The sequence below is a fragment of the Pipistrellus hanaki genome (genome assembly GCF_964339955.1).
Source record: "Pipistrellus hanaki genome assembly, chromosome: 3".
NCBI classification, from domain to species: Eukaryota; Metazoa; Chordata; class Mammalia; order Chiroptera; family Vespertilionidae; genus Pipistrellus; species Pipistrellus hanaki.
Window position 1 is genome coordinate 40,363,505 of NC_140505.1, and position 24,733 is coordinate 40,388,237.

The 24,733-nt window shown below is 36.4% G+C and overlaps 1 protein-coding gene across 1 annotated transcript in view; it reads right to left on the bottom strand.

The window, feature by feature from the left end:
* The window catches only part of GPC6 (glypican 6), a 1,067,089-nt gene that overhangs the window by 336,889 nt on the left and 705,467 nt on the right, over positions 1–24,733 (bottom strand). The window contains exon 4 of the mRNA XM_084876725.1: positions 14,794–14,959. Within this exon, the coding sequence (XP_084732851.1) occupies positions 14,794–14,959 (166 nt within the window). The remainder of the gene's footprint in view (positions 1–14,793; positions 14,960–24,733) is intronic.

Below are 24,733 nucleotides of genomic sequence, written 5' to 3' on the forward strand. Positions count from 1 at the left end.
GTGGCCAAAGGTTTGAGGAGATTCAGGGTATTAGTGACTTCAAATATCTTCCTTAAAACATATATTACTAATATAGGGATAAATAGTAACTTACAGGAGAGAAACTCAGTACATACTACATGGACACCCTATATGGTATATGAGAAGGGTACAATGTCATTTATGTGGTATTCTCATGAAATGCATAACCTTAACCAAATCATGAGAGGCCATCCAACAGATCCAAATTGAGAGCCATTCTGCACAGAAACTGATTCGTCCTCATCAAAAGTGTCATGGTCCTAACGGATTAGGAAAGTTGAGAAACTGTCACAGATCTGAGGGGACACAGCATCTAAATGCACCTGGGATCCTGGATTGGATCCCTAGACATGAAAGAGTTAAACTAGTGAAATTAGAATGAAGCCTATAGTTTAGTTAGTAATAGTGCACCAATGTTAATTTCCTGGTTTTGATTATTGTACTATGATTATGTATGCATGTTGTGAACATGAGGATAAGCTGAGTAAAGAATACATGTGAAATCCACTATTTCTGCAACTTTTCTATAATCACAAAATTACTCAAAATAAATGTAAAAAAAAATTTGAATTCAAGCAGATGATGACTGGAGAATAACCACGTGTAAAGCTATTTCTTTGCCATAGCCCCTGAGCTGTAAAGTCTATATATCAAGCTTAATGCATAAACCCCTGGTAAGTAAGAATCCTCTGATATGGAATTTTATTCATTTACATAAGTGCTTGGTTGAAAGTGAATCTTTAAATGATCAATAAAAAGATTGTGTAGGCTCAGGAAAATATTAGGATATTTAAATAAAATAGCGAAACACTCTAAGCAAACATAACATACTAAATATAACTCATTCTTATTTCTTAAAAACATAGATATGATATTACCTGGAAGACAATAGGTACTCAGTAAATAGTCAAGCCTAAATTTTAAAATTAGTCCCCGAATGCTTTCTAGAAGCGAATAATTTTATGTTAGTGTCCTTATTTTCTCAACTAGAACAGACTACTGCCTTTTCCCTGGATAAATGGATACAGATTTATCGGGAATGATCACAGGCACTGTCCTCAACTGCCATGGTAGCTCTTACGTGGCTGTCACTCAGCTAGACTAAGAGGTTTCAGAATAAATAATTTGATTTTTATCTTGTAATCAATTCATCGAACAAGGCTTATACTTTGTCATTTTGTATTTCCAAACTATTAATTTCTGCATCTTAAAAAAAAATGCCTGGATGTAGCTTTAAATTACACTTTTCTTGCCTCACGTTTTAAAGGCTGTTTTAACATGTTTGCGATGAGCACAAGCAATCTGATGCCCACTTTTCACAGGTCAGGTAGATAGGAATCGGTGTCTGGCACAGCAGAAATGAAGCGATTAAAAAAAAATTCCTGAGGCACTCAGGAAAAATGGAATTTAATATCTATCAACTCCACATGGAAATTAAGTGTATCCTGAATCTAACTCCTCCAAATCAAATTCAAAGAAAACGTAATAACTATTCAATACAGTTCGTTGTCAGAGTTCTAAAAATAAATAAATAAATAAATAAAATAAAATAAAATAAAATAAAACATTGCATGGCCACCATTCAACTATTCGAAATGTCAATCTCAAACCCTGGGACTCCCGCGTGGATGTGGATTTAGGAAATGAAATGTAAATGCTCCCGAGGAGGCTGCAAGCCTGAGCCTAACCCACAAGCTCCACCTGTGATCGGAGCCGCAGGCCGCAGCCTCAAATTATGGTTCTCAGAGTGACCTTTCCTCTCACTTTGTTCTGGCAGCTTTCCAGGGAGAGACAGGTGGTTTCAGGGCATTTTCTGGGGTTACAAATCAAATAATATTTCATGGTTTTCACTTTTAATGGGCTAAGCAGAAGGCATTTGACAAAAGTCACTACAGAGGTTTGGAGAAATAATTTATACTCTGGGGCATTCTTAAATCAGTAACTTGGCAATATGGGATTCAAAAACCCCTCCTTGCTCCTTGCAGTGCTGAGCTGCGAAGGCTGCATTGTGCTGTTTGTCTAGCTCCTCGGGGGCATTCCGTGTTCAAAAACCAATGAATGAATGGATTGCACTGGTCCTTTACATGCTGAGTTTTCAGTGGTGACAGTTTTGCCACAAGGCAAGAAGCTGCTTTCTGATACATGGCATTTTTGCCATTGAAGAAAATGAATGCCCCTGGGACATTTTCTTTTGGTAAAATTAACAAATTTCATGCCTCCACTTACAATTCGGAATTTGGCGGTGGCCAGAAAGAACTGTTAAACCTATACATTTCATGCTTTGGGGGTTGCAAAAGCCAAAGCCTATAGAAAATACATTTCCTCTTGGATTGACTGCAATTACAAGATGTCAGTGTGTGGAATGGATATGAGCGTCAAGGGGTTCCTGAATCACGAGAAAATATATGGAGGGGAGTAACCAAGGCATGTCTCTGTGGAGTCATTATGTTAAGCAGTTTCAGATATTCGCAGCTGACATTGTAACGACACTTAATTAAAGAGGTTTGAAAGTATAGAGGTAGGCTCATTCTGAGAATACATATTGGTGCACATGCTGTTAAATGTTTAACCTCGAGGCATACAGATAGTCTCATTTCACATGGAAAGAACCCGCAGGTCAGTGTGCAGTGCCCAGGAGAGGGGCCTCTGGGCACCACCTGTTGGAGTTGACTATGAGGTTGGCCACAGAAGCCTATGGGCTGTGGAGCCCTCCAAGGGTCTTGGCATCTCCCACTCGTATTCTAGGAACATAGAACACTTACTTTCAACATCGAATTGGGCATTCCCGTTTTTGGTTCTGCTGCTTTTCAAACCCAACGAATCCTAAACAGATGGAAGAAATCCATGTTTGCCATGCCCCAAGCCAGCTTCCTTGTTGCTGACAGCATCGTCTTTGTTTCATGTGCTTATTATCTCAGTCATATCTGATGGATTTCCTTCTTTGCCCTATATTTTGTCACCTATATTGAGACATAAAAGTCTTCTATCCTTTTAGTTCCAGCTCTGTCATTCATGCTATCTTCCTGTCCCTCTCCATTCCATGCTCAGATAACCTTTCCAGTCTCATTAGCGTTAGTCTCATCCACCTGATCCCTTTCATTATCTGCCAGATTATTATTCAGCTCCCACCATTCCCTAGATTATAATGCCTTGTGGCATGTCATTGTGTACAAGACAAAGAAAGTCAAGTGAAGCTGACTTTCAAAGCTGCAACAGTCCAACCCTGACCAATCTTATCACTTAGCACATGCCAGCAAGTATGTCTATTTCAGCCTGGCTGGTTTCTTCACAAGTCCCGTCCTGCTTATTCTTAGCTTCATACCACCACTTTCCCATTATGGAGTCACCGATGATTATTCACCCTGAGCAAGGGCAAGGTCCTGTCTACTGGGATGGATCCTGCCTCCCAGGATCTAAGGCCAATCCAGAAACAGGACTAAGAAGGTTGCATGATGAAGTGCACTTCCAATATTGTCCCTTCAGTTCTTACTGATTAACTACAGACAGTCCTCAGGTTACGTCGGACTCGACGCACTTCCTTTCATGGTTATGTCACATCTCCCATTTATTTATGAAAAAAAAGTGCTGTCATTTCGACTTATGTACATATGTGCTTTATGTTTTTATTATTTATTTACTACAAGTAAAAGTCAGGAATTGTTATCTTTCTTTTACTTTTATTTATTTATTTATTTATTTATTACTGTTTCACTTCATTACTGCTGTGTATGTGCTCCAAATGTGAGTGATGTAGATTCTTATGTAGGTGGGTTCTGACTTACCGCAGTAGGAATGGATCTCCGATGTAACCTACTGTATCATCTGACGATTTTACTTTGGTTTTCAGCCTGCCCTTGTTATTTCTTTCATTTTGCATGTTTCTTCTGGCTGATGTTCTCCTGCCTTCTCATGTACTCTGTTGCTTTCTACTTTCTATTATTTTCCCTATTTCTATTATATTTCCTGTTCATACCTTTCCAGGTTATTCACCCAAACAGGGAACCACATTACTTCTCCTTCAGCTACATCTGTGGATATGTCTTATTCCTCAGATTTATATGCATTATCTAGTTTAATTCATAAAATGCTAAGAGTTAGGAACTATTGTCTCCAGTTTATTGATGAGAAAACTGAGATTTATGAAGGTTAAATAATGTTCCCCATATCGCACACAGATAATAAACCATGAAGTTAGGATTCACATTTATGCAGCAACCCAGGACTATTGCTCTTACTATGCACATTCACTCAACCAAACTCCCATCTGAAAGCACATATTTCACCTCGTCAGAAAATTATAATATTCAAGATTAGGCTGTTATTTCTTTAGTGTCCACTATATGCCTAGTCTAGATCTAAGCACTAAAAAGGCAACTATTAAGCACTTTTCTAAAAGATAATCAGATATATTCAGATGCTGAGATTTGTCATGGGAATTATAAGTGATTTAATGGCCTATACCTGCATGGTCCAAAAGAGTAGCCACTAGCCATATATAATAATTAAAATTTAAATTAGTTAAAAAGAAATAAAATGAAAAACTTAGTTCCCCAGGCACACTAGCCACATTTTAAGGGCCCAACAGCCACATGTTACTAAACTTAAATAATTAAAATTAAAGTAAAAATTCAGTTGATCAGCATTTAACAACATATGATTAGTGGCTACTGTATTAGACAGCACAGACATAGAACATTTCCATTGTGGCAGAAAATTCTACCAGACAGTGCTGACAATATCAAATTTTTAGTTTCCTCCAATATACTCAACAATCCATATAGCTACAGACTAAGAGTTTCTTCCTGAACACTTAGTAGGAGTTAATTTGTGCAGTGGTTAAGCACTTGAGCTCTGAGACCAAAGTCTGTCATTGTAACGTACAAGCTCTGTGACTTTATACAGGTCACAAGTTATCTCCCTCAGTTTTCCCACCTGTACAGTGGATCATAGTATTGACTATTTAATAGGGTTATTATAAGGATTAAAAGTGTAAAGTGATTACAGCTTTGCCTGGTATAAAATAGGTATCCAATAAACATTAGCTATTATTGTTATGTATGTAATATTCTCAAAATGTAACTCAGCACTATAGAAAATGGGGAATAAAGTTTCTTATAACGCTTTCAGGTTCAGAATTTGGATACTATGATTTTAAGTCAGTAGCAAGACACATTTAAACATTCTCTCATAGACAATCTTGTGAAGTATATATCCGGATCTTCAACCAATAAAGGATGGCACACATTAAATTGAATCTTCTAGAACTTTTCAAACGTTTTATATTCAGGCTCAGTGACTGAAAATGATTAATGAAGGGGCATATGTATGATCCATATCCTCACAGGGCACTGTGTACTGGTGTTTCTAGAATTATTCCTGAGTAACATTTTTAGAATTATTGATGATTTCAGTTCTCCCATCTGGTTGGGTATTAAACAGAGATTTTTGGACTATGGAATATATTTCTATGACTATGCTAACACAGAAGAGTTTGAAACACTAAACTGTTTTTAAGATAGAGAACTAACCCAACAATAATCAAGGACATTGAATTTAGAGAACCCAAAGATACATGCACAAGTGATAACATCAAGGGCTCCAAATACCCTCACCAACTAACGGGCTGTTGTAAACTTTGAGAATACTTTCCTTGAAGTTAATAAATTCTCTTACAGAGGAGTGGTTCTGCTTCCTAAGGGATAACTGACTCCTTCAAGCGGGTCAGTTTCACTCCTTCAAGTGAAACTACTGCAGAGATAGACATGGGTTGAGTTAGGACAGGGGTCATTTTCTGATTCAGTCAACCTGAAAACCACATCAGCTCAGGCAATCAAAAGGGTCAACACTGCTACTTCCAAAATTCTCTCACATCTTCTAGCTCATTCATTTCACCCGATATTATTCTTGAGCTTCTCATTAAATTAGTTAATTTTTGGAGCATTGAGATTTTAGTGATAACTACTGACCATCATTTTTACATTTACTTATCAGTGTTATCTTTCTATATAACAAAAATAAAAAGTGCTGCAAAAAAAGACATCTTTTCATGGGGATAATGTCATATATTCAGTGGTATATTTCTATTTTTTACTTATTTAGAGGTTAAAATAAAGGAAATTCTTAGCATAACAAATTATTTAAATCTATGCAAAGAAAAAATCAAGGACATACCTTTTTATATGGAATTTATATACAAACTGTTAGATGAAGGACAAGCAATATTTCAAGCTCTATTCTAATTTAAATTCTCTCCTAGCTATCTTACCAAGTGTCTGTAGACATAATATTCTTAAGTGAGTTACAAGCTCAAAGTTTTCATATACCATGAAGGCTCTCAAATTTTTAAATTATTCCCAAGGTCAATAATACCCATTTCCCTTTAAGAGTAAGCAATGAAAAACATGCCTTTAACCATGAGAATAATTCATGGGGCTATTTCTTCTAACCTGGCTCCCACCTATGATTCCTCAGAGGGTTGTTCACTAATAAAATAAGTCACAAAGACAATAAGATGAAGAGAATAAAATTCTAAAAGCCTCTTTTATAATATTAAAAAAAAGCAAGCTGAGAAAAACTAAAACTAATTTTAAAAATGACTCTAAATAAAGACATGATCAACACTTCTATTCTTGAGCTAATCATGAATTAAAGGAGCCATTAGAGTGATATATAGAGATATATTTCTATATAGATTTAATTATCCATATAATTATATATATGCACATATTATATTTATGGGCAAAGAAGTCAAAAGACTCAATAACACTATTTTTATCATATTTTAATAAGGTGTTACAACATCGCACATGCATTTATTATTTGAGTTAAAATACAGATTTTCATTCTAGGTGTAAATCAGCATTTGCAGAGTGAACTAGATGCCTAGGGAGATCTCCCCCCTACCTCCCACACACACCCCATCCCTGCCCCCTTCCATTCCACCAGTCACCAGGACTTTTTGTTTATGATGGCCCAGGGACTTTGTGAAAAGCCATGTGGTTTAGCACTTTCTTTAACAATCCTCTTACTTAGCTCTCTTTACTTCTTAGTTCCTACAACAATTTCCTGAACCTCATGTTCCTTTTATCTCCTCAAATTGGAATTGCTAAAATGTCACTGGGCTAATGTTTATAGTGTTTGATTTTTCCCTGGGTTTGTGGGCCTTTTGGAGTCTATTTAATTCCATTCAAAAGAATCATCACATATTTTCTCTTGGCCTGCCAGAAGCCAGACATCTGTGCTACAACTCAAACTCAAACATGTCAGTGAAAACTATCACAAGTTAATAAAATCAGATGTTAATTGGGAAAAAAAGGTACCTTTTGATATAATTATCAAATTAAACCATTTATAGAGAAAACATTGAAACTGAAGTGTAAATTAGAAGCAAAATGCAAAACCCCAAATACAAAGGCAATTCTCTAGCCACCTTGAACCATTTTGACATGCTTTGCTTTTTCCTGGTAAACTAAATCCTTCTGTTGCCAGTTCTCATAGAAATTGGAGACCTGAAAAGACATACGGGGTATTACAGTGAACTTCCTATAATAAGTGGAACATCTTGTATCTTAAAGTATGTTATGCTTGCAAAAATAGGAATGTTGCAGTAGAAGCTATTGCTTGGTATCACATTATTTTGCAGCATACATTCCACCTTGAAAGTTTAGTTTAGAATGCCATGTCTGAAGTCACCAGTAAATAGAAAATGGATTCACTACAATTAAAAATTGTGTAAAAGTTGAGAAGATGAAAACAGGAATAGAAAAATGAACAATAGTTGACATTTTGGGTAAAGGAAACACACACACACACACACACACACACACACACACACACACACCTTGGAATGACTATTTGTGTATTACACCAAGCACTTTTAGGTTTGATGTGCTTTGCCTGCTTTGATCCATGGGAAAATCTCCTTGATTCTGAATAGAAATTGAAATCCCATGAATCCCCTTTGTTGCCTCAAGACCAGCATTAGTAAGTGTTCAGAGGTTAAGAAATGCCTGCTTCTGTTCTTGCTGAATAGCTTCAGACATTATACCACCCTTAAGCCATTAACCCTACTCTAAAACATAAAAACACTTTCACACATGTGAAGTTCAGAAGTAAACCATTTCTAAACGCAGGAAATTGATAAAAAGTGCTGCTCATGAGAGGCTGCTGGCTATCAGTCAACTATTTTCATTTTTTCTTTTTGTCCCCCCAGCAAGTTGTTAATACAACTTATGCATTATGCCAGCACTATGAGAGAACACAGCATATGATAATTATTCACAAGCAATGAGAAACACTCAATCAATGACGAAAAAGGTAGGGGTTCGGTTGAGTGGGATAAGGTTTCAACTAATTGAAAATAAAATGTTTTCATTTAAAAAAAATCTTCATGCTGTTAGAAATGCACATGGGCAAAAGCAAGTTCTATAGCTAATAGTGAGATCAAATTCTAACATAATTCCATTGGCTTTTGTTCCTCGATTTAAGAGTTGTGTTTCTGGCCTGTATTATTATCAAATAGGCTCTTGTCTTATATAAAGCAGAGATGAAGAAACCCGAAAAGCTTGCTGCTAAGTACAAGTGTTGAATTTTTCTTTTCCTTTGGTTGAAAGGAAACATTTTTCTATGTTGAGGGTCTAGAGGTTTTTGAAACATGGTATTTCAAGATATGCCAGCCAGAGTCATATCATATTTACTACACAATTCTTTATAACAAAAGTATTTCTTATCAAATTTATACTACTAGAATTTCATTATAAAAGTCTTTGAATGAGGAGTATCTTATACAAATGATTGAAATACTTTCTTGTGTCTATTTTATATCCTTCTGAAATGCAAAATCCTACAGTCTTACACATTATAAAAAGAGAATATGAGTTTATTTATTAGAAACAATGAATGGGTATGTGGTAACATTTACTCCAAGCACAATGTTGTGAATACACTAAATACCTTGAGGATAAACAACTCTTGCAGGTCCTAAGGAAGTCATTTGTACACCAAAGTAACAATTTAGGACATGACACTAGTCATTTGACTGACCTAACACAGCTTCCTTGTGGCTGGCTCTAATTTACAACTTGACAGCAGCCGTCACAATGAAAGAACCAGGTTTATAACCTGATTTGTTTCTGCCCTTCCTGCACTCATAGAGTCCATTAACAACAGGAATATGCACTTTTTAAAATTAGTGAATTTTAGTCATAGTTTCATTAAAACAGTAGATTCACAAAGTAAAGAAAAACAGCCTCTTAATATATCCCCTTCCATTTCTCCATCCATTTGTTTCCATTAATTGTGCTTAGCAGCAAGGCCTTTTCTACTCCCCACACTTAAACCAGAGCAAGGCCCATCCTAGGCACCCAGATGGGTTAGTGAACAAATGTGCTGGATTAATGCATGAATGAGAGAATGGGTGGGTAATACTGTATTGTCTATTAGCGTGGCACAGATGCAATGCCCACCTTGGTATCATGCCAGGTGCTCTCATCCTAGCCTTCTGTCATGGGCTGTCTTGAGAAGTAATGATTGGCTAGTTTAAAAGGAGAAAGGAAGCCCAGAAAATTCGATACCACTAGTTTGTCTGGTCAATGAGCGACTAAGACCTAAATTAAAAATGCTACCTTCTCTGCTGGTTCAGCCCCTCATAGAAATTGGAGGGCATTTACAGGGAACCCAATCATTTATTGAGGAAAATTAACATAAACTCTTCAGATCTTTCCAGATAGAGTCAGTGGCAGTGGTGGTGGTGCGCTTTAATCATAAAACTTGTAAATAATAAAATCTATATAATAAAAGCCTAAGTGACAGTTACAGCAGGATGACCAGAATGACTGGTCGCTATGATGTGCACTGACCACCAGGGGACAGATGTTTAACCCAGGAGCTGCCCCCTGGTGGTTAGTGGGCGGTAAGCAGCGAGGGGTCCCAAACTGCGAGAGGGATGTCTGACTGCTGGCTTAGGCCCGATCGAGCAGACACCCCCAGAGGGGTCCCGGACTGCTAGCGAGCGCAGGTCAGGCTGAGGGACACCCCCCGCCCCAGCTGCACATATTTCATGCACCAGGCCTCTAGTGAACATATATTTAAGAGCCACTGACAGATCATGAAATTGTCACAGAACTTGCGACTATTTGAGATCTATATTGTAACAATTACATATGCTATGACTATTTGACTTCAATTATGTCTGACAACACTAATGCAATGCAGTCTTATTCACTATTTTATCCTATACTTATGGAGGCCAGGCTTCCCTGGCCCTCCACATGAGGGTAAGTCCCCCTGCTTAGTAGACACTTAGCATCCGGTACTTCTATTTTCCTCACACTTTATCACAGTTGATTGTAATTAATTTATCGACATGAAATTCTCCAAGGATAAAAAAAAAAGTGCGTATCTTCCTCAATATTGTGAGTTGAATTAATATATGAAGAATATTAGTGTTTTACTAACTGGGATAGCCTGAAATAGTAGGCTACAATGTTGGACAAAACCATCTTTAGGTTTTACTTTTATGGAAATATAGAGATAGTTTTGCCTTATACTTGAGGTAATAAGCACCCTATAACATTCTAGTAATGAAAAACATTAGAGAACAAAATAGAATTTCTGCCTTGTGTGTCACATTTGCCTTTCCACACTCACAGCCTCTTCCCCGTCTCCCCCTCTGCTTCTCAAAGTCTATAAAGTCTTAGAAGGTACCAGATGTTTGAAGGAGGCTATCCCACACATTCTATATTTTTGTACTAGAAGAAAGATTTATTAGAGTTATGTAAATGTAATTCCAGCTGTAATATGGCCCCTTGTTCAATAGAACAATTCTTACCCATGGAGGGTGGGCAGCGGTGTCAAACACTAAAAATAACCACGGAATATTACTGAGACAACAAATTCTGCCCACAAGCTGTTTCCCTCTAGGACATTTTAATTCATGAAAACATTTTTTTTTTTCAAGAAAACCCTTTTGCAGCAGGCAACAATCAGAAAGTAGGGCTGGAATCAGTTGTGTCTGTATGTACAGTAACACCTGGGGTAAGTGCCTAAGCAGAGACTGTCAACGCCTCAAATTGCATTTTCTCCTACTGCCTAGCTTCTCATACCACAGGCTAGCAACCACTCGTGTTCCTCTGGTGCTGTCCAGCTCAGGGCGCAGCAGCATGCCCATTCTTTTAGGTGCAGCAAATGGAAGTGCAAACGCTTTGTCCTGGGAATCCCACATGCTCCTAGAAAGTGGCTGCAAGTTCCTGGCAGAGGTGAACTGAGGCTTTTCAAATGCTCTAAAATGGGTCTCACACAAACTTCTTCAAAGCTCTCAGCAACTTTTTTTTTTTAAAGTTCTTTGCATAAGAGGTAAAGAGTTATTCCTTTCCCTACAGCGTTTACTTGATAAGACTTTTTGGGGGCACTCTCTGTGTGCAGGGGGTAGAGTTCAACTTCCTAAAGAAGGTCAATTAAAATACAACCTTTACGAAGTTGAACTCCATGTCCTGCACAGAGACAGGGACCCCCAAATGATTCTTGAGCAACTATTGTAGGTAAAGGGAGTAACTCTTCATTCAGTCACCCATTTAGTAGCCTATGTCACCCCAATGAATTTAATTAGAAAAGAATAACAATAAGTAATTAGAAAAGAAAAAGAATGCATTCCAAGTAGATTCCAGATTGTGTTTCTAGGAACCTTGAAAGGGAATGGAGTGCCACCGGGTTTTTTACTTGAACCCTTCCAACATTTCATTTGATCAGAAGACTTGCCTTTCTTTAGACATAGTCCAGACACCCACTGGATTCTAAACAGTCACAAATGACTTTCAATTCATTTGTGGCTTTGTGAAGATCAGGACAGTGTGCCACCAACTCAATTCCTGTTTTTATTGACCATTAACTGCATGTCGTTGTTAATATGTTTTTTTTGCTGTTAATATTTTTTGATGAGCACATAATAAAAGCAACCTATAAGATGTATAAAATGGCAAAAATGCCTCATGCAATTGACAGCAAGAAAAGTGAAAGGTTGATGAAATGATGCTAAACACCCAAGAGTGATGGCCTGCAGGTGCTAACCAAAGGAAGGGCTATTATATATAACTTTTGTTGGAGCACCAATTTGCTCACTGATCTTGGCTGCTGCATTCATGAACACTGTAACGCTGTCATCTTGAATATATCTGTGTGGGAAATGGATTTGACATATTTGACTCATTTCTGTGATAAATTTGTGAAGCAATGCTTCACATCAGGATAAGTATTAGCAAGAACATATTTTGCCTCATGAGTCTATGTTGGTGGTCAATTCTCAATGTCATAGCAAAATCTGAAGAGGAAAAAAAAAAAAAACAACGCCTGAAAGAACTTAATCAAATATCTCTAGCACTGATAAAGAAAAGGAGACAGGCAAAAACTGGGTATGAATACATTTTCATGTACGACTAACCACTAGGTTTTCTTCTCATGAGAACACTTGGTGGGTTCCACTTTTGGTTTTCCAGACCTTAAATTACACATCAAATTGGCATCTAGGAAACTTGATTGATTAAAAGTTTAAGGATTTGTTGTACATCGAAATACCCAACCAGCAAACGAGAAAAAAAGCCAATTAAGAAGTCATTGTTGGTCTTACAAGTTAAGAAGCCCATATTATCATCCTTAATCATGTCTTACTCTCAGTAACAAAATCCACATGTCCATTCCCGTCAATAAGTTGCAGGCCGACCAAAGACAATTAAACTGTGCTATGAATTAGGCAGTTTCAACCCAAATGTCTGAATAGTCTTTACAACTCAAAATGGATGCTATAAAGTTTAGTCTGGTTTTTAAAATATGCAAATATTTTTAGATTTCTTGATGAGAGTACATTTTTATTAGCGTTATTTGGGTAGAGCGTCTGCCAAAATTAATCTACATGAATATTTTAGAAGATTTCAGTTTATTCTGATTACTTTTTTTATTCATCCCTGCCTCCAAAATCTTAGCAAAAAAAATGTCATTTCTGCATTAGAAGGATACCTGAATAATTAGCTTTAAAAAAAACTCCCAAATTTTTCAAATTAAGTAACCCAAGATCATAAAAGCAGATTTTGCTCTCCCAAAAGGCGAGAACAACACTTCAATGTATTCTCTCCAACATGATTTCTGCGTTTTTTGCTAGATGACTTCCATTTGAATCTACCCACTCTCAAGTCATTTTTACAAAACTTCAAAACCATTTTCTCTGGCCTTTCGAGGCAAAAGAAAGCTTTAGCCAATGGGTTTCCCTGCCAAAGCTGAATGCCTGTAACTTACCGTAAGCGCATCTTTTTTTGCAAAGCGTGCTTAGGGTGTTCTGTATTCCAACACGTCTTAGCTCCTTTCCTCTCCTGCTCAAATCTAAGATGTCAGAAGACTCTCCTCCTGCATTCTGGCTTAGAGGTTTGCATAAGTGATGAAGGCCCTCTGAGGCTGGCGAGTGCCAGTGTTATTTGCACCACACTGCTTGTCACCGTGCAATTGAGGTAAATGCAATTGAAAGTGCTTTTATTTGAAGGCCATTTGACAGAGGAGAGAGGAAATACATTTACTCTTTCAAGGCCTGTGCGTTTTCCTGGGAGAAGCCTGCCTATGAAATGTGTCCTTTTATCCTTGGATAGCTAGTTGGGAAATACCTTTTGGCAGCGCAAAGCCTGAATGATTTCTGCAACTTAAGGCGCGAGCCATGATTCACAGCCCTTCCCCAAACCTTCCCCACCTCCTTTCCTCCCACCTTCTACAGGCTGGGAGGCTGATTCATGGCTGTGTGCTTGGAGCGTTCTTTTTCTACAGAAAGTGGAAGGAAATTTGCATATTTTACCAACAATATTGAGCTATTTTCATCACAGATGTTTAAGGAAGGAGTTGTTTACTAATATTGAAACAGCACATAAATCACATAGAACAGCTTAGAACTGGTTCCGCTCCCTCAAAGCAGATGGGGATTAATACAGTGCTTGAGTTCTTTTACAGAGACAACACTCACCGGTGCCACCCTGTCCTCTCCCTGCCCAGGGCCCAACTCATCTCCCCACCCACCCCCCGGGAACCATGGGATGGGGACATAACCAGAACTGGAATACTGGACCTTTCCAGAGCAAAGTGTCCACTGCCCAGGAAGAGCCCCTTACCATAAATGACCGAATTCCAAGGTCCTGCCTTAAAAATCACTCCACCAGTACTTAACTGCTTAAACCCTTCCATTGTACATTGTCAGGGAGTTCAGGCTTTAAGCCATAGGGCTTCCCGTTCTCCTAGCTTAGTGCTCTGCAAATAAAACAATCGAGTTTTCCCACTGCAAAAATCAGCACCAGTGTTTGACTCTGCTGTGTTAGAGGGGAGTGGGGGGAGGGTGTAGGGAACAAAATCTCCTCCCATTCAATTACAATAGCTGTGTACCCAAGATTACGCCGAGGTAATATAAACAAAAAAAGACACAGTACTGTGGATTTCTTTTATGAGAATCTTTTCTAACGCTCCCCGAAATGCTACAAGGCTACTTTCATCTTCTCAGGAACATCAGCTAACTCAATACAGCTGTCTTGTACCATCTTTAACAGGATCGTCCTTCACCATATACAAGGAAGTCGTACTTTTTAGAATAAAACAAGAAGGAACATGCAGAATGATGTTTATATGTTGTTAAATGCTGTTTTGTTTTGTGTTTTTTAAACATCCTTGTAGTCTCCACAAGTCATCCCAACTCTGAACCTGCCATCAGATGGGCCCCCACATTTCTGTTTCCGGATGAGTTCACATGCTCCTTACCTATAAACAGGTTCCACTCGGTGTCCAGATCCGCCTGGTTCGCCAGACAGCCCTTCATGACATTGAGGCAGTAGTTGTTGCAGGGTCTCACGGTGGGGAGTCCTCGACAGTACGGGCAATACAGCATCTTCATGAGAGCACGGATGCACCCTGGGGTGGGGCTGACCTGGAGATACATTAAAGAGAATAGGAAATCATAAATAAGAAGGTGGAAGGGAAGAAGAAAAAAGATGTAATTCATTTCATCCTTTAAAAAAAAATTGGTGAGATGGTTCTGGTAAACCTCTAGCATTAGAACAAAGGGTTAAAAGACCATTAGATTCTTAACCCTTTGTGATACCTGATCTTGAAGCCAGTGATTCTTATGAAATACTTCTGTTCAGCATAGTTATAATCATTTTTCTTGAAATGTCCCCATCAACATGTTGATATCTATGTCACTGTAATTCAGCCCTAAAAAACTAGACACTGTTTCATTGCAACAGAACATGAAATGAGATAATGCATGGGAAAGCAATTTACAAAGTTAAAAGCCCCAATAAAAATGTAGGTATTATTAAAGTTTAATGTGGCACCTTTAGACAATTTTCCAACTGGCTATTTGATCCTGTCTCTAAAGGAGGCTGCCAGATATGCTTCCTTCATACATAACTTTTTAAAAAAGGATCAATATCAACTTGTCTGGGATTTCTGAGGTGCAGCCCTGCTTAGAAGCAATGGAACTGCCTGGCTTCAGGCCTCTCAAACTTGGCAGTTCTGGAATTCCATGGAAAATAGATCCAGTGTTGAATGTGAAAAAAAACCTGCAGTAATTCAGAGGAGCTACTAATCAACTGACAATGAGTGTCATTTGCCTTGAACAAGGAAACAGCCTGCTTCATCCTAAGTTAATCAATTATAAGCCAACTAGAGGCCCAGTGCATGAAATTCATTCACGGGGGGCAAGGGAGGACCCTCAGCCCAGCCACACCCTCTCCGATACACGACATCCTTCTCCTAGTCCGGACCGTTGGATCCTAACTGCTCACCTGCCTGCCTGCTTGATCTCCCCTAACCATCTCAGCCTGCCAGCCTAATCACCCCTAACCACCTCTGCCTGCCAGCCTGGTGTTCCCTAACTGCTCTCCCCTGCCAACCTGGTGGCCCCCTACTGCTCTCCCCTGTCAGCCTGATCACCCCTAACAGCCTCTGGCTGTGGCTTAAGCTGGAAGGATGTCCAGTCTAATTAGCATATTACCCTTTTATTAGTATAGATGAGGCCCTTTTTAGCCTCATTGAAAAATTTTTGCTTTGACTTCAAATGGAAAGAATACTTAATACAGTATGGACCACCACCTCCAACAACAACAACAAAAAAAATCATGAAAGCTCTTTTCTATGATTTAGACACAAACATTATTTTCAGATTTATTTGGTTGGTTCCACATAATTTTGGTATTTAAATGAAGTAATTATATGTTGCAGTTCTTGTGTTCTAAATATATCTGAGACTAAGCCTAGCTTGTATCACTTGGACCAAGATCTTGGGAGGAGTTTCAGTCTTATCAAGTAGATTTGGGCCTGCAGGTGATATCTCCAGAACATTCAGATGCTGACAAAGCATAACAGCTCTACAAAGGCAGGAAAGTAAAAAGTACTTCTTCATAAATGGAAACTTTCAACAACTGCAGTTCACCTCAGTCACTTCATCCTTTTGTCTAGAATCCACATTGGAAGTTCTCAGTGCAGGGCTTTGGTTTTTTGTAACACTTTCTTGACTTGATGTTGTGTACTGACACAGTCCCCAATACATTATTTCAGGAAATGAAGAGTTGGGCACTGAAAGTTCTAATTATCCTTTTTGTTCTTTACAGTTTCCCAAAACTTATGACAATTTTCTAACATATAGAAAAGTAAGCACCAATATTCCCACTCCTGTACATTTAGGATTTCCTACAACTGCTTTTTCTGACATCTATCCATCCTTTTATTCATCCATTAATCAACCTCATTTCTTACGCACTTCATAAGAGTAAGTAAGAAATAAGGTTGATTTTTACTTTCCCTGGTAATTTAATGTTGGCTTTAATAAAGTAGAATTAACATGATTAACCTGATAGATTAACCTGATAAAATTAGTTCATTATGTACTCCAAATCAAACAAGTGAAGTAAAATATAAGTAACCTTTCTTTATAAAAATATTTAGAGAATGTTTTAATACCATTAATTCTAAAATTTATTTTCCAACAATAAAACAAGAACAAGGGAGAACAAAAGTAAGGATTGTAGCAACTTCTGAACATACATTAGTGTCAACATAATCATCCTTGGATGGGTTATTTCATTGAAAATGACAAACTTTATCCACAATTGAGTAGTATTGCTTTAAAAATTTCTTTCATCTACCTGTATTCCATGCCATTCACAGAAAATATTCTGTATTTCCCATACAGAGTCAATGTGGAATTCCAACATCTTATACATTTTACTTATTTGGCATGCTGTTAGTCTTAGAAATTTTTGTGCACAGGATTTGATTTTCCACAGTCTTCCAGTTTCTCTCTTGACCCTGACATCTTTCTCCAGAGACCTACCGGTATTGATTTTCATGAGCTGCCTAAGTAATTTCTTTAACTGTTGGATTTTTGGTTCTCTTGCCATTGATATTATATAATGCTTTGCTTCTTCTCACTCGGTGTGCCAGGGTAAAATCTGGAGCAGTTGTCAATATTTGGGATGTAAATTTAAGACCTCATGGACATTGTGGTTGCTGTTTCATCATTATAACCTGCACCACTCTGTAAGATAATGCACATCATTGTAAGGTTTTAAGATTATGACTTAGGTGCTTAATAAGTTCTTTCTGAATTGAACTCTCTGTTGTGTTTCCCCAGTTTCTTGGCCATATTGATATTGAAAGGAAATAAAGAACAAGATAGGTTTGTGCATCTAACATTCAATTGTTGTTGCTTTTTAACTTTGCTTTCAAAGGTTATTGATTGCATTAATTCAAAAGGTCTGCTTTTTTATTTTTATTTTTTTATTGTGCTGGAACCGGTGCAATTTTCTCAGTCTGATATTTAAGAAGAGCCTCCAATCAGGATAGCAAGCAACAGAAAATTGAACAGCCTTAATAACCTAAAAGAACAATGTTGTTCAAGTTAAATGTGGCTCTCTCAGTACTTTTGGAAATGACATCCTTCCTGGTCAAATAAAAGGCATTTGAAAAAGAAAATCGAGAGTGGAGGATCAAAGTTGAAGCTTTAATGTTCACAGACCATAGTATTTTTGAATTGACACAGCTGCCTGCTTAGATTAAAATTTTAAAAAATCCTCATACACAATTAAGACTTTTAGAAGTAAGTCTCTGAAAAGAAGGTTGTTTTAAATGCCAATTGTGTGAAGGGATAAAAGGGAAGGTAAGGGAAGGTGGAGGAAAGGGGTATAGATCAACCAAAGGACTTGTTTGTATGCATGCATATAAGTCTAACCAATGGACACAGACAACAGAGGGGTGAGGGCATGAGTGAGGGATTGGGGGGCAATGGAGGGATAAGGACACATATATGATACCTTAATCTGTAAAGAAATTAAAAAAAATGATTAATAATGTTTTAAAATTATGCTATACCTGATTAAAAATCTTTTTATTTTTCAAATCAATATAGACTCACAAGAAGTTGCAAAAACAGTAGAGTCCTGGGTGACCTTCCCTCACCTTTCCTCAATGTCAATATCTCATATAGCTATAGTACAATATCACAATGAATAAACTGAAATTGGTACATTTCATGATTTTGTTTATCTTGCATTTATATATATATATATATATATATATATATATATATATATATATATATATATTACACACACACACACACACACACACACGCACACATATATAGTCTGCGTGTGTGTGGACACTTCTATGAAATTTTACCCGATATATAGATTTTTCTAATGCCACCACAATTGACATGCCTAACTTTTCCATCATCAGAAAAGGAGTACCTTATGCTATCTCCACTCACTCTCTGTCCTGTCACATGGCAATGTATTGCCACTGATCTCTTTTTCATCTCTATAATTTCGTCATTTTAAGAATGTTATTTAAAAGGAATCATGTAATAGTATATAATCATTTTAGTTTTACTTTTTTTTAAACTGAGCAGATTACCCAAGATGTCCATCCAAGTACCGCATGTATTAATGCTGAGCAGTATACCATGGTATGTATTAGAATTGGGTTGACCATTCTTTGCTGTTAGGAATAGAACTTTTCTATTAGGAATAAAGCTTCTATTAGTATCTATGCACAGGTTCTCCCATAATCATAAGTATTCATTTCTTTGGAATAAATGCTCAGAAGTACATTTGATGATTCAAATTGTCAGTGCATGTACAGTTTTGTAAGAAATTGCCAATCTATTTTCCAGACTGGTTGTAGCATTTTACATTTCCTCCAGCAGTGTCTCAGGGATGCAATTTTCCCCCACATCATTGCTAGTATTTGGTCTTATAACTGTATTTTTTTTTTAAATTTAGTTTTCTTAATAGGTCTATTAACTACTTTCAAATTTATGGTGAGTTTCCTCTGAATAATATTCATATCTGTGTTCTAACCTCAATGGATCCTAGTAGATATTAGATTGATAGTTATTAGCCAGCTGATCTTTGGAAAATACACAAAACTAAAAATATATATACAATTCTTAAAGAGTAGGTAAATCTGAAAATTTGGTAAAACCAAAATAAAGGAGACCTACCTAAAACTTACATTTAAAATTTAAAACACATATTAGCACAAATTTTTACCTTTGGTAGACTATTAGAAACAACTTTTCTACTGAAGAATATGATGTTTACTTAGCAACAATGAAGAATACAATTATCTTGAGAAACAAAATGTTGAAGTTTTTTAAGTTGGTTATATGGATTTTTGACCAATATTTAAAATGGAGCTGTAGCTTCTTACACATTCAAAGTATACTCGGAAATAAACTTAAGTGAAAGGATAAGTTGAGATGTTTAGAAAAGTAGTATCCACTTGGTATGAAAAAACATACTGTTTTTAAGTGAAAAAAAAAAAAAACCCAGTAAGTTGAGATTGATATTATTTTTTGTTCTTGTTTGTGCTCTCGCATAACTTTTACATGTTGTCCTTCACAGCAGTGACCCTTTGTCAAGAATTCACAGTATCACAGGGGGTGTGGGGGGTGTGGGAGGGTGTGGGGATAGCCAATGGCTCCCCAATATCCTACTTTAGAAAAAGAGACACACCTTTGTGAGTCAATCATGTAAGAGTTCAATATAAAATCCTTGCTTCTTGGATTTAGTCCTGCTAACTTCTTTTGATATTGTCTATATATAATGAGTGACTTGTACATTATCTTTCTTATAGTCAATGTTATAATTGACTAATAAATTTTGAGAAATAATGACATAATTTACTAGAGGCCCAGTGCAGATTTGTGCACATTGAAAGTAAATTAATTAGAAGATGGCTAGTGGGGCGGGACTAGGAGAGACAGGCTGAACACACTGTGGAGCCAACCTCCCCACTGGCTGCAGCTGGGGCAGTGCTGGGGCTCAACTGGCATTTGCAGAGTAAATGGGGTCCCTCCAGTAGATGGAGTCCCTTGGCCTTGCTGTAGGGTTTGGGCTGAAACTGGTAGTCTGACATCCCCCAAGGGATCCCATAGTGTGAGAGTGTACTCTGCAAAGCTGCTGTCACTTGGCAGCTCCTGCACTGAGCATCTGACCCCTGGTGGTCAGTGCACATCATAGCTACTAGCCAGTCAGCTGTTCACTTAGCTATATATATATATATATATATATATATATATATATATATATATATATATATACATACACACACACACACACACACACACACACACACACACACACACACCTTATATATAGATAGATAATGCAGATTCCTTGTAAAATAACTGAAAGATAAAGTGACATAGAAGTAATTGAGCTCATAGTTTGTAACATTGTGAGTTTTATTGTTGCTATTTGTGTTTCTATTTTAAAAGGCTAAAACAAGATACATTGCAACATGGCAAGGAATACAAAAAGAGGCCTTAATAAAGCTGTATTGGGAGATCACACTAAGAATTATCTATATGGCAAACCATGTGTGTCAGGATGGAATAGCAAATAATTCTTATGCTTTCTAAATGTGATTTGGGGCATCACATATCCTTAACCATATAATAGCAATGTATTATAGCTTTCTACATCTGGACCAACATTCACACAATTATGCACATTAGCAATTCCTGTAGTAGCCAATGTAAAATAAGATTGCCTCTTAAAATATGTTTAAAAGCAAGAAAATGGGAAAGTTCTAAGATTTAATTTATACACAATAAAAATATATCTAGCAAGTGTTTGTATAGATATAATATAGTCAAATTAATAAAATAACCATGTTTATTTTCTACTCTGAAAAGAAAAACAAGTTAATTATAACTAATATAAATTCAAAATGTGTTATTTTGAGCAAGGCCAAGGCCATTCTCCACAGTGTCTAGTCTATAGTCACATTAAATGATGAGAGTTCCTACTTATCATCTCAATGTATCACCAGATTCTAAAGTGTATTTTATTTTTTTAAATTGATTTTAGAGAAACAGAAAAAGGGAGGGAGGGAAATAGAGATGGAGGGAAGTACAGGGAGAGAGAGAGAGAGAGAGAGAGAGAGAGAGAGAGAGAGAGAGAGAGAGAGAGATTTCTTGTTCCACTTATTTATGCATTCACTGGTTGATTCTTGTAAGTGCCTTGGATTCAGGTACAGAAAGAATAGAGTAAGTTCTGTAACCTTAGCATTTGGGAACAATGTTCTAACTCACTGAGTTACCCTAGGCTGGAGTCAGGGCTGAAATGTCTTTTAAATTCCAAGAATGATTACATCATATTCAAAGTAGTTTAATTTTCCTATTAAATAATTTTTTTTTTTTTTTTTTTTTACCAATCAGTAACCTGTATGTAGGCTTTGTAGTAATTTAATAAACACTTAAATTTTTTTCTCCTTTCTTCACTCATACAACTTTCATTTATCCAACCTTTATGGGTATGAGTATATAGACCTAGGACCAGAGTTGGGATTCTAGGAATACATTCATTTCCAGGTCATTTCAGGGAAGTAATTATTTGTCTTAGGTAAGTGAAGTGTAAAGAAAACCCATAAAGGGGCATTTAGCTCCAAATTGGAAAATAAGTATTGACCGAAAAGGCTTCTTAAGGAAGACATATAATAGATGGTTGTGACGTAAACATGGCAGATGAGTGACATCACAGAAATGGTGGTGTAGGACATGCCAAGAAGCCAGTCCTTTACTGAAGCAACCAATAAACTAGTAGTAAAAAAAAAAAAAAAAGTGATAGAATCAACTTTCTCAGAACTCGAATCTAGGAAAGAGAAAAACATACAAAAAATAAAAAATCAGTAACCAGGAGAGAAATGCTAAATTTCAATTAAAAAGAATTGCTAAATCTTATGTCTCAAGGAATTTTTAAACACTGCCATCATACAAAATATTTTTCTGAACCACAATGAAATTACACTAGAAAGTAATATCAGCAGAAAGCTAGAAAATTCACAAATGTGTGGCAATTAAACCACATGCTCTATACAACAGAGGTTAAAAAGTAATTACTAGGAAAATTTGAAAATACATCAATGAATAAAAATGAAAACACAACATAAAAATAATGATAGCCATAGATGCCTATATTAAAAGAGAATATCTCAAGTCAATTACCTAATTGATTACCTAAGGACCTAAACTAAAACCAGAGTAAACTAAAACCAGAGTTAGCAAATAGAACAAAATAATGAAGATTATATGGAGACAAACAAAACTTTAGTTTTATTTGTTCTTCTTTTTCTAGTTTCTTAAGGTATAAAGTTCGGTTATTGATTTGAGATCTTTCTTCTCCCAGAAGCCAGGAGAGAGACCTGAGATAGTCTCTCTCCCTGAGACTTCAGAAGGAATCAATTCTGTTGACACCTTGATCTCAGACTTCTACCCTCTTGAACTGTTAGAGGATAAATTTCTGTTTTTTTAAAATCACTCAGCTTATGGTGATATGTTATTATAGCCTTAGGAAAGTAATATATATACCAATGAACTACATAATCTTGAAATGGGCAAATGCCTAGAAACAAACAATCTACCAATACCGAATCATGACAAATTACGAAATAGTATTAGACTTATAACAAGTAAAGAAATTGAATTGGTAATTAAATGCCTCCCAATAAAGAAAATACCAGGCTGCAGTGGCAAGTTCTATAAAACATTTAAAGCATTAACAAAATTCCTTCTTAAACTCTTCCAAAAATTAGAAGATGATGAAATATTTCCTAACACATTCTAAGAAATCAGCATTACCTGATACCAATGCCAGTTAAAGACATAATAAGGGAAGAAAACTAAGACCAATACCTCTTAATAATGTACAGGGAAAAAAAATTTTTAACAACAAACTAGCAAGTGAGATCCAACGGCTTATTTAAATATTATATACCATGACTCAAGAATGTGGGGGTGGATCAAAATAAGAAAATCAATCAATATAGTTCACCATATTTGGAGAACAAAGAAACAAAAACAACAAGATCATTTCAATTGATGCAGAAAAAGCTTTTGACAAAATCAACACTTTCCTGATAAATTATAGACAGAACATGAGGAATAGAAGGAAACTTCCTAAACACGATAAGGAGCATTTGTAAAAAACATACAGCTGGCATCATCCTCAATGTTGAAAGACTAAACAAATTTCCTTAAGATCAGGAACAGGACAAGGAGGCCTTCTTTAATCAGTGCTATTCAAGATTGTGCTGGAAATGTTAGCTGGAGACATTAGGCAAACAATAAGTAAGTAAGTAAGTAAATGGTATCCAAAATAGAAAAAAAAATGATTTAAACCCATCTTTATTTACAGATAGCATGATCCTGTGTATAGGCAATCCAAAAGTACTCACATACAAAACAAAACAAAACAAACAAAAAATGACTAAAGCTGATAAATGAATTCAGCAAAGCTGATTCAACACACAAAAATTCACTATGCTTCTATACACTAGCAATGAACAATCTGAAAAGGAAACTAAGGAAACAATTCCATTTACAATAAATCCAAAACAATAGAATGCCAAGTAATAGAAGGCGATAGAACTTATAAAACATTGGTGAACTAAATTAAAGAAGACCTAAATAAGGGGAATACATCCTGTGTTCAAGTATTGAAAGACACTGTTGTTAAGATAGCTACCACTCAAAGTAATTTATGGATTCATTGCAAACCTTATCAAAATTCAAATAGTTTTTTCTTGCAGAAATAGAAAAGCCAATCCTCAAATTCAGATGGAGTTGCAAGAGGCCAATGCAATGTTGAAAAAATAACAAATTTGGAGCACTCACACTTCCTGGTTTCAATACTACAAAGCAAAAGGAATCAAAACATTGCCACTATCCAGCAATTCTACTTTTTGGCACTTACTCAAAAGATTGAAAAACAAGCTCTAGAAAAAAAAAATATTTTCACTACCAGGTTCATTGCAGCAGGATTCTCAATAACAAAGAGGTGAAGAACAACATAATTGTCCATTAGTTAATGAATAAAGAAAATATGACATATACGTTCAGTGGGATATTACTCAACTTTTATTTTCTAAATATGTTTTTATTGATTTTAGAGAGAGGAAGAAAGAGAGAAAGAGAGAGAGCTAAAAAGACACAACTCTTAATTAATAATAAGAAGCTATATTTAGCCATGTAGTTACAATAATATTAACCTTGAATTACATGATACCAACATTAGTTTGATGTGCCTGACATGAATGATCTGACAACATCTTCTCTTGAGAAGTCACCTATTTAATTATGTCAACTGTTGCTGAATGGTGGCTTGGTGAAGATAAATTTCCATGCATACAA